Raw genomic sequence first — 15,922 nt, forward strand, 5'->3', positions numbered from 1 at the left:
CTTGGTAAAGAAGAACTTGAAGAAGATGTATATTCTGCGGTGGTTGGGTAGAGTATTGTTTACATGTCAGATCAACTTGAGTGATAGCGTTGCTCATGTCTTCTGTATCCAGGATACAGAAATGTTGCTCAGGCCTTGTTCTGTCCACTACTGAGAGAGAGGGATATTGAAATTACCAAGTAAAATTGTGAATTTGTCTAGTTTTCCTTTTAGTTCTAGTACAGTTTTGAGTCATTTTGAAGCCTGTTGTTGGATATGTACACATGTAATATTCTTATGTCTTCCTGGTGAATTGACCCTTTTATCCTCTATAATGCTCTCTCTTTTGTCTTTGTTAATTCTTGTTCTGAAGTCTGCTCTCTGATGTAGGCCATTCTGGCTTTATTTTTGTTAGTATTTACATAGTACTTTTTGCAGTCTTTTGCATATTTAAAATGGACTTCTTGCAGATGTTATCTTTTTCATCAAATTTGGCAATCTGTCTTTTAATTGGTAGTTTAAGTGATTTATACTTAATGTAATTATTGATAATGGATTTAGGTCTGCCAACTTACTGTTAGTTTTCTGTTGATGCCCTTTGTATTTTATTCCACTGTTTCCCCCTTTCCTGCCTTCTTTCAGATTGATCTGCCAGCTTTTTAACTCTCTTCATTTTTGTTGTTTTATTTTAGTGCTTCTATAGGATTTATGATATACATGCATAACCTTTCGCAGTCTATCTTGAATTAACATTTACCTTCTTCAAATAAGATGTAGAAGCCTTAAAATATTCAAGCCATTTTACCTTCCCCACCAACCTTTATGTCCTAATGTGTATTACATCTTCTTATAATGAAAATGTCACCAGACAATGTTAAACTTTTTGCTTGAAAAAGTCATATTTTAGAGTTGGGCCTGGTGGCTCACACCTGTAATCCCAGCACTTTGGGAGGGCAAGGTGGGTGGATCACTTTAACTCAGAAGTTCGAGACCAGCCTGGGCAACATGACATAACCCCATCTCTACAAAAAATATGTATAAAAATTAGCCATGGTGGCATGCACCTCTGTAGTCCCACCTGCTTAGGAGGCTGAGGTGGCATGATGGCCTGAGCCCGAGAGGTGGAGGTTGCAGTGATGCGAGAACACGCCACTGCTTGCGACAGAGCAAGACCCTGTCTCTGGGGGAAAAAAAAGAAAAAGAAAGTTGCATTTTAAAGAAAGTAACAGGAGAAAAATAGTCCTGTTAACCCAGATGTTAACCTTTCCATTACTCTTCCTTCCTGAAATTACCGGTTTTCTTCGGATATGTCCCTTTAGCCTGAAGAACTTACTTTAGCATGTTTTAGAGCAAATCTGATGGCACAAGGAATTCTCTTAGATATCCTTCATGTGATCATGTCTTTACTGGAAAAAGAATAATGAATTGAAAGTTCTTTATCTCAGCACCTTACTCTGATCCTAAAACTGTCTTCTGGTCTCCATGGATTCTGATGAGAAATCTGTGGTCATTCAAATTAGTGTTCACTTACACGTACTGTATCATTTTTCTCTGGCTGCTTTTAAGACTTTTTTCTTTATCTTTGGTTTCAGAAGTTCGATTGTGCCTACACTTGGTTCACTGAGCTGATTGATTGTGTAAATTTATGTTTGGAAAGTTTTCAGCTATTACTTTGTTAATTTTTTTTCTTCACCAGTCTCTCCCCTCTTTTTCCACCATTCCAGTTGACAATAAAGTTAGACATCTTGATGTTATTCCATAGGTCCCTGTGGCTCTGTTCCTTTTTTCTTAGTCTTTTTTGTTTCCTCTTTTCTTACAATTGGAGATTTCTATTAATTTGTCTTGAAGTTCACTAATACTTATCTGTGTCATCTATGTTCTGCTATTGAGCCTATCCAGTGAATTTTGTATCTCACTCAGATAGTATATTTTTCAGTCCTATTATTTCTGTTTGGTTCTTATTTGTAGTTTTTCTGCTGAGAACTTGTCTCTTTCCATTCATCTTAAGTGTGTTTACCTTTACTTTTAAAGTCTTTTTCTGATAATTACAGTATCAGGAACATATTGGGGTTGGCATCTGATTGTCCTTTTCTCTCAAAATTTGATAATTTTTTTTTCTGGTTGTTTACATGTCGAATTTAAGTTTTGACTATATACTGGACATTCTAAATGTTGTATAGGCTCTATATCTATTCTAATAGTCTGGAGAATGCTGATTTTGTTTCTGCTATTGTTTTAGCAGATAGTTATCCCAGTTTTGTTCAGACTGTTCTGTCTTGATTATTATGGGTGGGGTGGATCTAATTAATCTCAGTTTCAGTTTTCAAAGCCTTTGGTATGCTGTGTTGGGTCTCTCCTTAGCATGTGCAACTTGGAGGTAAGCCCTGCACTTGCATGGATTTATACAGGGAATTAGAGATCGCTTTCTCTAACTTGCTCTTTTCATGGATCAATCTCTAGCTCACAGTGGCCTCTTTCCCAGGTCTTCCAGTAAGAAAGTAAGGGTTTCTCAGTGTTAGCTTAAGCTTGTTCTGCCTTTACAATCTCAGCTTCCTAATTGGGACCCACCCTCAGGGTAGAACTGTGGGAGAAAAGAAAATAATATAGGGATTCTCTTGGTATTTTTGGACCACTTGAACCTCATTCCTGGTTTTTCCAGCCAGAAAGATAGGAGTTTTAGCTGCTGGCTCTGCCACTGCTGCTAACTCCATGACTGAAGGTTCCAGTTTTGACTTCCTTCCACAATCTGCCTGCTTATTTTACTTTTCATTCTTCAGGTGGTTGCTTATTCAGTGTTGTCCAGAATTTCTGGTTGTAATCAGTAGAGTTGATTATCCATCTTGGACATATTGAATCTTTGCCTAAATTGACAGACTAATAAATGTTGACTAATTTCTTTATTCACTTTAACACAAATATTTTACTGAATAAGGGCATAAAAATAACATGACTTTTTAAAAAGAAAATTTCATTAACTACCTTTTCATTATTGGTTGATTTCTTTTTATGAAGACAAAATCAGTTATAGCTAGAATGCAAGGTACTTACTGAGTGTATTGTAAAACAGATTTAAAAACAATAGTTTTATTTAACAAAGAATAATCCTTCTTTGATATAGTACTTTTTGGCATGATTTTTTTTTTATCTTGATGATATTGAGCAATTGCAGTTGCTGTTTTAACTGTGCTTTCAAAGCCAATCTTTTCACTATGTGTATATATATATTTTTTAGGGGAAAAGAGTTGGTACTGGTGCACAAAAAACAAGAAGTAAGTATTTTGATATCTTTAAGTGTATTTGGTTTGCATTTGAAAAATCATAAAAGATCTTCTAAAATCATGTAAGCCACCCTCTAAATAACTTATTCACGGCTTTCTTGGTCTTTATAGAACATAGATCCTTGTTGAAGTTTGGTGAAGCCTGTGGACCGCATTCTCAGAATGTTTTTTTAAAACGTTACTTTTAAAAATCACTAACCAAGAAAATGAATTACATTAAAATGTAGTTACCAAAATAGTTTTTAATTATGAGATAGTGATAACTTGCTTTTTATTACACAGAACAGGTTCTAGCAGTGAATCTAATTGCTGTCATTTTGAATTGATAAGCGTAAACAATGCTATGAGATATCTACTCAAGCAATTCATAACTGATGAAAGTCTGTGCTGTTTCCATTAGCATCGAAGTCGCAGGTACTGCGAATACTGTGATGCTACATTTATAATTGGAGGAAATGCTAAATTTCAGTTTGAGGTTAGTGAAAACAATAGTGTAGTTTTTCTCCTGTTCTAATTTATGACCCTCCTGAATCCTGTTCATTTGAGGGTTCCATTCAGTTTAAGAATCTCAGAATATAGAGAGAGCTTCTATTATTTTTGGAAATGAGGTGGTAATGGAAGTACCTCATCTGAGGCTTAAAACTTGAAAGTGAATACATAGTTTTTTGTTTGGAGGGTTTTATTTTGTTTTGCCACAGTAGTTTTATTTAAAAAAAAAAAATTCCTGGATTTGCAAGTATCTAATATGTTTTCTATGTTCTCAAGCAGGAAGACTCAAAAAGCCTTTTGTAAAGGTGGAAGATATGAGCCAGTAAGTATCTAAGTCCAATCTGTATGATTTAAGTGCAGTACTAAAGGGGAAAATCACCTAAATAATTAGGCTAGCTCGATTAGTACTGTTAGGTTCCTTTGTGTTTGATTTATATTATGCTAACGTGCATGCGGCACAAGTTAATGAAAGTAGCATTAATTCATTTATGCTCAAGGACTAAATTTAGTTTCAGTATGTTGTAGATATCCCTGAAATAGCTGGTTTAGAAAAATCATGACACCATTTTTTAGTATTTAAATTATTCTCTGGCTAAATGCAGTACCAAATGATTTAGAACTACTGAAAGATTACGCCTACATTTGCCAAAAAAAAATTATTAGATGCTATTTAGAAATAGAAAATCTAAGTATAACATCTAACATGGTTGATTTCCAAAACTCACTCTGAAGTACTGTAGGGTAGTCTTTTTGTTGTTGTTGTTTGTTTTGATATTTTGAGATGGAGTCTTGCTCTGTCACCTAGGCTAGAGTGCAGTGGCACAATCTCGGCTCACTGCAACATTCACCCCACCCCCAGTTCAAGCAGTTCTCCTGCCTCAGCCTCCCAAGTAGCTGGGATTGCAGGTGTATGCCACCATGCCCAGCTGATTTTTGTATTTTTAGTAGAGATGGGGTTTAACCATTTTGGCCAGGCTAGTCTCTAACTCTTGACCTCAAGTGATCCTCCTGCCTCAGCCTCCCGAAGTGCGGGGATTACAGGCGTGAGCCACTGTGCCCAGCCATGTGGGATACTCTTAATGAAGACCTCAGATATAAATAGGCCTGCCATGAGAGAATTAGATTACTTTCTTTTTTCTTTCCACTTACTAATTTAGACATGTGTGGTTAATTCTCTTGGGTATTCACACTGAGGTGACAAAAGTGTATTGAAAACTGCTTTTTGTGAATGTGTTCCTGTGAAGAAAAAAGTACAATTCAAAAGGAGGACTAGAAAAGACACTAGTATACGAAAGGATAGCCCATGTTCATGAATTGGAAGACGTAATATTGTTAAGATGTTAATACCACCCAAAGTGATCTACAGATTCAGTGCAATACCTATCAAAATTTCAATGATGGTTTTTGCAGAAATAGTAAAAATATATCCTAGAATTCAGACGGGATTGTAACAGATGCAGGATACCTGAGACAGTCATTAAAAAGAACAACAAAGGCCGGGCATGGTGGCTTACGCCTATAATCCTAGCACTTTGGGAGGCCGAGGCGGGCAGATTGAGACCATCCTGGCTAATACGTGAAACCCCATCTCTACTAAAAATACAAAAAATTAGCCGGGCGTGGTGATAGGCGCCTGTAGTCCCACCTACTCAGGAGGCCGAGGCAGGAGAATGGCATGAACCCTGGAGGCAGAGCTTGCAGTGAGCCAAGATCCTCCAGCCTGGGGGCAGAGTGAGACTCCGTCTCAAAACAAACAAACAAAAAAAAACGAAAGAACAACAAAATAAGAGGTCTCTCACTTCCTGATTTCAAAACTTACTGTAGTGCTACAGAAATCAGAACAATTTGGTATTAGAATAAAGACATCGGCCGGGCGCGGTGGCTCACGCCTGTAATCCCAGCACTTTGGGAGGCCGAGGCGGGCGGATCACAAGGTCAGGAGATCGAGACCATGGTGAAACCCCGTCTCTACTAAAAATACAAAAAAAAATTAGCCGGGCGCGGTGGCGGGCGCCTGTAGTCCCAGCTACTCAGGAGGCTGAGGCAGGAGAATGGCGTGAACCCGGGAGGCGGAGCTTGCAGTGAGCCGAATCGCGCCACTGCACTCCAGCCTGGGCGACAGAGCGAGACTCTGCCTCAAAAAAAAAAAAAAATAAAAAAATAAAGACATATAAACCAATGGAATAGAATAGAAAGCCTAGAAATAAACCATCACACTTATGGCCAAATGATTTCATTTCATACCAAATGATGGTATGAAGATCATTTAATGCAGAAAGGACAACATTTTTAACAGCGTTGAGAAAACTAGATATACACATGCAAAAGAATGGCATTAGGCTCCTGCCTTACATCATGTTCAAAAGTTAACTCAAAATGGACCAAAGACCTAAAATGGTAAAACTCTTGGAGAGAACATAGGGGAAAAGCTTCATGACATTGGATTTGCAGTGCTTTGCTGGATATGACACCGAAAACACAGATAACAAAAGATAAAATAATTAAATTGGACCATATCAAAAATACAAATTTCTGTGCCTAAAGGGATATAACAGTCCAAAGAATGGAAGAAGATACTGCAAGTCGTATATCTATTTTTTTTTTCAGCTTTCTCAGGTTGAACAAGTCATATATCTAATAAGAGTGTTAATATCCAGAATATATAAAGAATTACAACTCAACAACAAAACAACCCAGTTTTAAAAATAGGCAAAGCGCTGAATATAGACATTTTTCCAGAGATGATACACAAATAGCCAATAAGCATATGAAAAGATGCTCAGCATTACTAATCATTAGGGAATGCAAATCTAAACCACAGTGAGATACCACTTTACATTATTTAGGATGGCTACTATTCAAAACTCCACAGCAGCCAAAAAGTGAAAGTAATCCAAGTCCATCAGCAAATTAATGGATAAATAATATGTGACATGTGTGTACACACACTCAATGGAATATTATTCAGCCTTAAAAAGGATTGAAATTCTGATACATGCAACATCAATAAACCTTTTAAGACATGCTAAGTGAAATAAGACGAAAAATACTGCATGGTTCCACTCATGAAGCACCTACATAAGTCAAATTGATAACAAGAAGTAGAATGGTAGTTGTCAGGGGATATGGAGAAAGGGTATTTGGGAAGTTACTGTTTGATGGGTACAGAGTTTCAGTTTTTGCAAGATGAAAATATGTCATTTTACAAAAGATGGATGGTAGCAGTGATGGTACCACAGCAATTGTGATTACTTAATGCAACTGAATTGTACCACAATTTTTAAAATGTGTGTTAAAAATATTAGGCCTGAAATTGATTTTTTGAAGGGAAGCCTAAATAATTTCTGTTGTTTATTTCAGATTCCAGCTGAATTATATGACTTTGAAATACAAAACTTTAAAACTTTTTTTCTTTAATCATAAAGAAGCTCATGTGTTTGTCTTTCTATTCTTTTAGACTTTATAGGCCGTTTTATCTTCAGCTGACCAATATGCCTTTTATAAATTATTCTATTCAGAAGCCCTGCAGTCCATTTGATGTAGACAAGCCATCTAGTATGCAAAAGCAAACTCAGGTTAAACTAAGGTTGGTTTGAATTTTTACTTTTAAGAAGGAATATTCAGAATTTCATCTCAACTTTTCTTTGTAAAGATTTGAAATAGTTTGGTTTATGCCATAATGGTTGTTTGTGTTTGTAATTACTATTCTGATTACTTTTCCCTCTGTATAAGTCTGAATCTGTTTAGATGGAGGTGGGGAGGGTCTTAAAATATTTGTAAATGAAACTGTGTAGTTTATCTTGAATGATCTGAAATATTCTCCAGATTATTCATTAAATCTTTAGTTTGCTTCTCAATATAGTATAAAGAAATATGATTAAAAGTACTTGCTGATATAAGTCTCTGCAAATTACGCAGATTCTTTGTGTGATAGTTTAGGACAATAAAGTTTAAAAGTTATTCCTTAGGTTCAGCAGTTAATTCTTTACCATGTATTTCTGTCATCAGAATCCAAACGGATGGTGATAAGTATGGTGGAACCTCAATTCAACTCCAGTTGAAAGAGAAGAAGAAAAAAGGATATTGCGAATGTTGCTTGCAGAAGTATGAAGATCTAGAAACTGTAAATGAGATTTTATATTTTGGGGGCTTGTTTCAAAAACTCTTATTAACTTCTGTTTTAAATTTTAGCTTGTTATTCTGATGGAGATATTTTACATTTTAATAACTCAAGGGAGGAAATGAGTATTGAAAATGAATTTTATTTATTCAGCAAATACTGAGCATCTACTACATACTGATCACTACTCTGGGCAAACAGCATTGAACAAAACAGACTTAATTTTTTACCCTTGTGAAGTTTATATTCTGTAGGGTGGGGGTGGGGTAGGGGTAGAGATAGGTAACCACAGGATAAAAGAGTAATAAAAATGTATACAGAAAATATTAGATCAGTGCTATGAAAAAACAGAAGATAGGAATGGAGATGTTGCTATTTAGCCTAGACAAGGAACACCTAACTGATAAGGTGACATTTGAGTAGAGACCTGAGAGAAGTGAAGTAATAAGACCTGGATATTGAGATAAGCAAGTGCAAAAGTCCCAATTTAAAATGATTGATGGGACCAAGGAATAGATATTGGTAGTCCAGACTAAGTGGTAGTAGAAGTGCTGAAACGTGGTCAGATTGTGGGTTTGTTGTAAAGGTGGGACCAAGAGGATTTGCCAATGGATTGGACGTTGCAAGTAAGGGAAAATGGTAGTCAGGGGTTACTATAGTATTTTGAACCTTAGCAATTAAAAAGTGGGCTTATTATTTATAATGGGAAGAGAAGAGTTTAAAGAAGTAAAGACCATTGAGGTAGCAGAAAGAAATGGAAGAGTTGGAAAAGGTAGGGTATATAGGATGAAAATGGGGGAACTATTATAGTTTGCAAACTGATGAAAAGAGCAAGAGCTGTGGATTCAGGCTGCCAGGTTTGAATCCTGGCTCCCTGGCTGTGTGACCTTGGACAGTGTTTGGCACACAGTAATTGCTTATTGTCAGCTGTTATTTAAATTATTTTTTATGTAGTAGATAGGTTTGTTTTGGTGTTTGGTTTGGTTTTGGTAGAAGATGGTGGGAAAGTTAAGGGGAAAGAATAATACTTGAACATATCTGTCTTCAGACTCTGAATTGAAGTTTATTTTATAAACCAAAATATATTAGTGTTTTGTGTCAGTTTTTTTTTGTTTTTATGTAATAAATGAGAAAACTATGGTTAGTCTAAAATTGCTTTTAATCAGAAGCTGAACTATCTCAGAATTATTTCCCCTTCCTGAAAATCATTTTGAAAATTAAAATTACAGATTGGTTCTGAAGTTTTACTTTGCTGGTGTAGCAACAAAATACTCTAGAATGGATGCTTAATTTGGTGCTCAGAAAATGTCGAGGCTAAAAAATGAAAAAAGTTGTTCAGTGGTTGCCACAAAGAAGGAGAATTAGTGAATGCAGAGGTTGAGATTAGAGGTTGGGATTGAAATTTAAGGTCATGTTTTTACAGTTTTCATTTATATGTTTCTTAGTTGCTAAGAGTAAAGAAATATTTTTGGAATGTTAGGTTTCATAATGATTCAATTCCACTTGTATCAAGGGATTCAATTAACAAATATTTTTGAGTACTGGAGAAAAAGCAACAGATAAGGTGGACATCCCTACCCTTATGCACCTTATGGCCTGGCAGAGTAGATACAAAATATATATTTCCAAGTGTGATGAGTTTCACAAAAGTATGAAGAGCAATGGGAATAAATAATGAGGTTATTTAACCTAGAATTAGGTTCTCAAAGGCCCAACTGAACACAAGTGACTTTTAAATTAAGACTTTAAGGATGAATAAGAAGAACTTAATGGAAATTAGAGGGGAACTAAATAAAAGTTGGAAATTTTTCCTTCCCAGAACATGAGCTTACAGATTTGATGTTTCCTTTTAAATTTTAATAATTGCTTGTTTTTATTACTGGGCATATATAATTTGTAAATGGTAAAGTTTGCAAGTAAGGAAAGAATACATGTATATTCCAGGATGCATTGTGGCTTTTTGTGACCAATGGAGAATTTAGTTTTTGGAAATGTAATCAAATCATCAAAATGTAAAATTGCATGAAACTAGGGAAATAGAAATTAGGTTCTTTCATGGTCATCTAGAGGCAAGCTTCTAAGTACAATTCCCTTCCTGATCAGCTGACAGACAAATGGCTGGAGATTCCATCTATTCACAAGGAACTTTGTTTGCTGTGAATTTTATCTCACTATGCTGTGAACTTGTTTACTTTTGGTTTTGACCACTCTTTTTGTTTTGTTTTTTGGTTTTTGTTTGAGATGGAGTCTTGCTCTGTCACGCAGGCTGGAGTACAGTGATGCAATCTCAGTTCACTGTAACCTCCACCTCCCGGGTTCCAGAGATTCTCCTGCCTCAGCCTCTCTGGTAGTTGGGACTTACAAGCATGCGCCACCACGCCTGGTTAATTTTTGTATTTTTAGTAGAGACGGGATTTCACCTTGTTGGCCAGGCTAGTCTTGAACTCCAGACCTCAGGTGATCCGCCATCCTTGGCTTCCCAAAGTGCTAGGACTTACAGGCGTGAGGCACTGCGCCTGGTGGTTTTGACTACTCTTAAGAATGAGAATAATTTCTGTATATTCTGTTACAAGCACTGGGTAATTGAGATCATTTGTTGTTCATTCTCAAATGTGTTCTTCAATTATGAATCTTGGCTTTTTTAGTACTTCACAGCATTTAATGTGGTTCATGTGTTTAATCTACTTTCTGGATTCTTTTATGTTAACTTACATTTCATTCATTTATTACTCTGTAAGCCCTGCTTTACTTGGTAATAATTGCCTGAAGACAAAGTAATAGAGGGAAACGTGTTTTCCAAAATGTTACTGTTGTATCTCTCTGTCTATATCTTTTTTTTTTTCTTTTCTTTTTTTTGCAACAGAGTCTTGCTCTGTTGCCCAGGCTTGAGTACAGTGGTGCCATCTCAGCTCACTGCAACCTCCACCTCCTGGGTTCAAATGATTCTCCTGCCTCAGCCTCCCAAGTAGCTGGGACTACAGGCATGTGCCACCACGCCCAGCTGTTTTTTTGTATTTTTAGTAGAGACAGGGTTTCACCATGTTGGCCAAGCTGGTTTCAAACTCCTGACCTCAGGTGACCCGCCCACCTCGGCCTCCCAAAGTGCTGGGATTACAGGCATGAGCCACTGCACCCAACCTGTGTCTTTGTTTTCTGACATAGCTCATTCTTTTCAGTTCCGTTGTAACTACAAATTAGTATTTGTCTTTTCTCACTGAAGACTAAAAACCAAAGTAGTTTTACTGGCTTCTCAAAAGTGACTTTTGTTTTGTTTTGTTTTGTTTTATTTTGTTTTATTTTATTTTAAACGTCTTTTGAAGTCTAGTAAAGGGTATTATCTTTGGAGTAGCTATTGGAAACCTAATTTTAGGGGCATGAGAATGTTAGAAAACCTTAATTTAAAAGGCATCTCTTGGTTTTAAAATACAATTTTTTGATATATGTTTTTAATTTTGTTTTAGCACCTTCTAAGTGAGCAACACAGAAACTTTGCACAGAGTAACCAGTATCAAGTTGTTGATGATATTGTATCTAAGTTAGTTTTTGACTTTGTGGAATATGAAAAGGACACACCTAAAAAGAAAAGGTAATTAGTTTTATCAACCTAAGTTTTAAATTCTAGAAGGCCGGGGGTGGTGACTTATGCCTGTAATCCCAGCACTTTGGGAGGCTGAGGCAGGTGGATCACCTGAGGTCAGGAGTTTGAGACCAGCCTGGCCAACATGGTGAAACCCTGTCTCTACTAAAAAAATTACAAAAATTAGCCAGGTGTGGTGGTGTGCACCTGTAATCCCAGCTACTCAGGAGGCTGAGGCAGAAGAATCACTTGAAACCTGGGAGGCAGAGGTTGCAGTGAGCCAAGATTGCACCACTGCACTCCAGCCTGGGTGACAGTGAGACTCTGTCTCAAAAATAAATAAATAAATAATACTAGAATATTAAACTATTTTATTAAACTAAAAATAAACACAGTTTGCCTGTTCTTAGAAGGAATATGTATTTTCAGGATGTAAATATGGTTAAAAACCAGTAACTTCTTCCTTTCCCTTCTTCCCTACTATCAAAGATCCTTACCTTAGACTACTTTTAGTTCCATTCTTTTTAAATTTTCTTTTTATCTAAAATTTTTCCTTTTTTAAATTTTTTGTTTTATTTTGAGACAGTCTCGCTCTATCACCCAGGCTGGAGTGAAGTTGTGTAATCCCGGCTCACTGCAACCTCCGCCTCCCATGCACAAGAGATTCTCATGCCTCAGCCTCCTGAGTAGTTGGAATTACAGGCATGTGCCACTACATCCCACTAATTAGTCTCATTCTTGACATTGTAGTTTAGAAGGAGTTGGCAGACTTTTCCTGTAAAGAGTCAGATAGTTGATATTTTAGGTTTTGTGAACTGTCAGATCTATGTTACAACTAACTAGCTTTTTTGTACAATAGATATGGCTGTATTTTGATACAATTTTATTTACAAAAATAGACTGAAGGGTAGAGAACCATAAAGTTTACCATTTACTCAGACAAAAAGTTTTATTGAACTTTTAGGTAATATTAAGGAGTTTTAAGAAACCTTCCTCCACTTGCCTCTTAGGTCTGTATTTTCACTAAATATCTTTGCCTAAACCTTATGATGGGTATATTTACTAAAGGTACTGACAGGACTTTTAAGTGCGAATACAGTACTGCTCAATGTACACTAACTGCACATAGACAAAAATTGTCCCGATTAGATTATTCCCATAAACTTAAAAAGAAATGTTTTCATATGGATATACCCTAGAGGTGGTGATAACTCATTAAGTTAGTCTTTATTCTTAGACTAACCTTATTTAAGGCATAAAGAAAATTAGAAATGTGATACCAAGATACATCTTCTGAAAATTAACTAGAAAGTTTTTTTGCTTCAGGTGGAACAGTTCTTAAATCCCATATTTCTGTGACATTCAGAATGGTTTCATGACTGACTTAATGTGGATTTGAAGAGGAGGCGTATTTCCAAATATTAAAACTATGTGGGCTACTGTGGCTGGGCGGGGTGTCTCACACCTGTAGTCCCAGCACTTCGAGAGGCTGAGGCGGGCAGATCACTTGAGGCCAGGAGTTCTAGACCAGCCTAGCCAACGCGGTGAAAGCCTGTAAAAAAAAAAAAAAATTAGTGGTGGCATATGCCTGTAGTTCCAACTACTTAGGAGGATGAGGCACAAGAATCACTTGAACCTAAGAAGTGGAAGTTGCAGTGAGCTGAGATCAGGCCACTGCACTCTAGCCTGGTTGACAGAGAGACTCTGTCTCAAAAAAAAAAAAAAAAAAAAACCTATGCGGGCTACTCTAAGAACTCATAATTCCTTAAAAATTCTGTCTGTAGCAAAATTCTGAGCTAGTACTGGTTGTTCCTTGATGGTCTTATTTTTATGTGCACTAATTTTACTTCTGTGGGCAAGTCTCCTAAACATCTTGGACTTAAAAGCCAGGTTAGACTAGTTTTCTTTTTTTTTTTAAACATTTTTTTATTGCCTATTTGTTCAACGATTTATATTTATTTGTAAGTAAATGTATGAACAAGATAAACAAAAAACATTCTGGTTGAAGGGGCAGGAAAAATTGTATCATTTCTCACAGTTAATCTGTGACATGCGGGACATAAAATGTAATTGGTGAGCTATTAACTTTTTCTCTAATGGTATATTATTTAGGGTTGTCTAATACAAACTGGCATTTCAGGGATATCAAGATGCTCCATGAAGAAAATAATTTTAGGTCAAATATGTTTGAAGCTCAAAAGTTACAACTTTATCACCTTTGAAAGTATAAAGATACTAAGTTTCTAGCTCACTTTGATATTAACTATTCTTAAATATAAATTTAAAATATATGTTTTTGCCATAGGTTTCTCAGTAAATACTTATTCTTCACATTGCTAAGTAAAATGAAGAGTAAAATGTGCATTAATGTAAATCAAAGCACAGAAGTTATGAAATTGTTCAGAATAATGAAAGCAAAATTAGGGGCAGACTCATATCCCTTTACTATCATCTTTCTTTCATTTACATGATTAAAGTAATTTTAAATGTCAAAATTCAGGATATTGGTTATCTCTGGGAGGGAGGCAAGGAATGTAGAGGAGAGGTACACTAGAGTTTTCAGCTATATCTGAAAAGTGGTATTACTTTAAAAACAGCTCATGTTAATTTGGCAAAATGTTAAGATGTTTGTATTTTTGTAAAATTTCCTAAGTTAAATAGGTTTCTCAACGATTATATAATGTTTTTACTAATTTAATTTCTAACTACTCAGGAATTTTTGATAGCAATTATTTTAATATTTTTCTTTTATTTTTCCTACAAAGAATAAAATACAGTGTTGGATCCCTTTCTCCTGTTTCTGCAAATGTCCTGAAAAAGACTGAACAAAAGGAAAAAGTGGAATACCAACATATTTCTCAGAAAGATTGCCGGGAAGATGATATAACGGTGATGGAGCAGAATTTCCTGTATAAAGAGACCCAGGAAACTGAAAAAGAGCTTCTGTTTATTTCAGAGCCCATCCCCCACCCTTCAAATGAATTAAGAGGGCTTAATGAGAAAACGACTAATAAATGTTCCATGTTAAGTACAGCTGACAGTGACATAAGACAGAGTTTTACACAGCTACCTCTACATAAAAACAAACAGGAATGCATTCTTGACATTTCCAAACACACGTTAAGTGAAAATGACTTAGAAGAACTAAGGGCAGATCACTATAAATGTAACGTAAAGGCATCTGTACATGTTTCTGATTTCAGTACAGATAATAGTGCATCTCAACCAAAACAAAAGTCAGATATTATGCTTTTTCCAGCAAAGGATCTCAAGGAAAAGGACCTTCATTCAATACTTACTCATGATTCTGGTCTGATAACAATAAACAGTTCACAAGAGCACCTAACTGTTCAGGCAAAGGCTCCATCCCATACTACTCCTGAGGAACCCAATGAATGTGACATCAAGAATATGGATAGTTTACCTTCTGGTAAAATACATCGAAAAGTGAAAATAATATTAGGAAGAAATAGAAAAGAAAATCTGGAACCAAATGCTGAATTTGATAAAAGAACTGAATTTATTACACAAGAAGAAAACAGAATTTGTAGTTCACCAGTACAATCTTTACTAGACTTGTTTCAGACTAGTGAAGAGAAATCAGAATTTTTGGGTTTCACAAGCTACACAGAAAACAGTGGTATATGCAGTGTTTTAGATATTTGGGAAGAGGAAAATTCAAATAATCTGTTAACAGCGTTTTTCTCGTCCCCTTCAACTTCTACATTTACTGGCTTTTAGACTTTAAAAAATGCATACTTTTCAGAAGTGATAAGGATCATATTCTTGAAATTTTTATAAATATGTATGGAAATTTTTTTTACCAGCTTTGTTTACAGAACCAAATGTAAATATTAAAAATAAACGTTTGCAATTTTCTACAGAATTGAATGACTGTTACAGAAAAATTACAGTATAAACTTGACTGGTCTTATTTTACATAATATATATGTTCATAATTGTTTCCTGAGAATTACAGTGAATAATAATTTGCTTGGTCACTGAAAACCACCAGTAAAGTGAAATTTGGGGAATATCAAACTTAGCATTATACATTTGGATATTCTAGTTGTGTTGTAAATTTAAAAAGATAATCAGGATAGGATGACCTTGCCTTGAAAAACCTGAATTTCATACAGAAAGGGAAAATACATTTCAATGTTTGAATTCTGGAAATCATCAGAAATACTGACACTTGAGGGTCACTGGTGGACCATGCTAATATTTTGGTGCTGAGTAATTAGATTATGTAGAGTGGTAGCTAGAAGTCATGAAGGAAAGACTTAACCAGGCTACCAAGTGGAATATAATTTGTCTGCTATTTTTAATTATTTACCTTTGTAAATAACTTTGAGAATATTCAAAAGTTGACTCCCTGGTGGCTCACCCCTGTAATCCCAGCACTTTGGGAGGCCGATGCAGGTGGATCACGAGGTCAGAAGATCAAGACCATTCTGGCCAACATAGTGAAACCCTGTC

At 35.8% G+C, this 15,922-nt stretch overlaps 1 protein-coding gene across 4 annotated transcripts in view; it reads left to right on the forward strand.

Annotated features, from left to right (window-relative positions):
- DBF4 (DBF4 zinc finger) overlaps positions 1-15,385 on the forward strand; it is a 32,596-nt gene extending 17,211 nt beyond the window's left edge. For 2 of the 4 annotated variants that reach the window (XM_033193871.1, XM_033193870.1), the window contains exons 7-12: positions 3,212-3,248; positions 4,023-4,068; positions 7,204-7,332; positions 7,755-7,869; positions 11,328-11,452; positions 14,209-15,385. In XM_033193871.1, coding sequence (XP_033049762.1) covers positions 3,212-3,248; positions 4,023-4,068; positions 7,204-7,332; positions 7,755-7,869; positions 11,328-11,452; positions 14,209-15,184 — 1,428 coding nt within the window. In that variant the 3' untranslated portion in view covers positions 15,185-15,385. The remainder of the gene's footprint in view (positions 1-3,211; positions 3,249-4,022; positions 4,069-7,203; positions 7,333-7,754; positions 7,870-11,327; positions 11,453-14,208) is intronic. The other 2 variants (XM_033193872.1, XM_033193873.1) reach the window with 1 other exon arrangement.
- Positions 15,386-15,922: the final 537 nt, after the last annotated feature.

This window comes from Trachypithecus francoisi, unplaced genomic scaffold (assembly GCF_009764315.1).
Source record: "Trachypithecus francoisi isolate TF-2019V2 unplaced genomic scaffold, Tfra_2.0 Lachesis_group4, whole genome shotgun sequence".
In the NCBI taxonomy this organism is placed as follows: Eukaryota; Metazoa; Chordata; class Mammalia; order Primates; family Cercopithecidae; genus Trachypithecus; species Trachypithecus francoisi.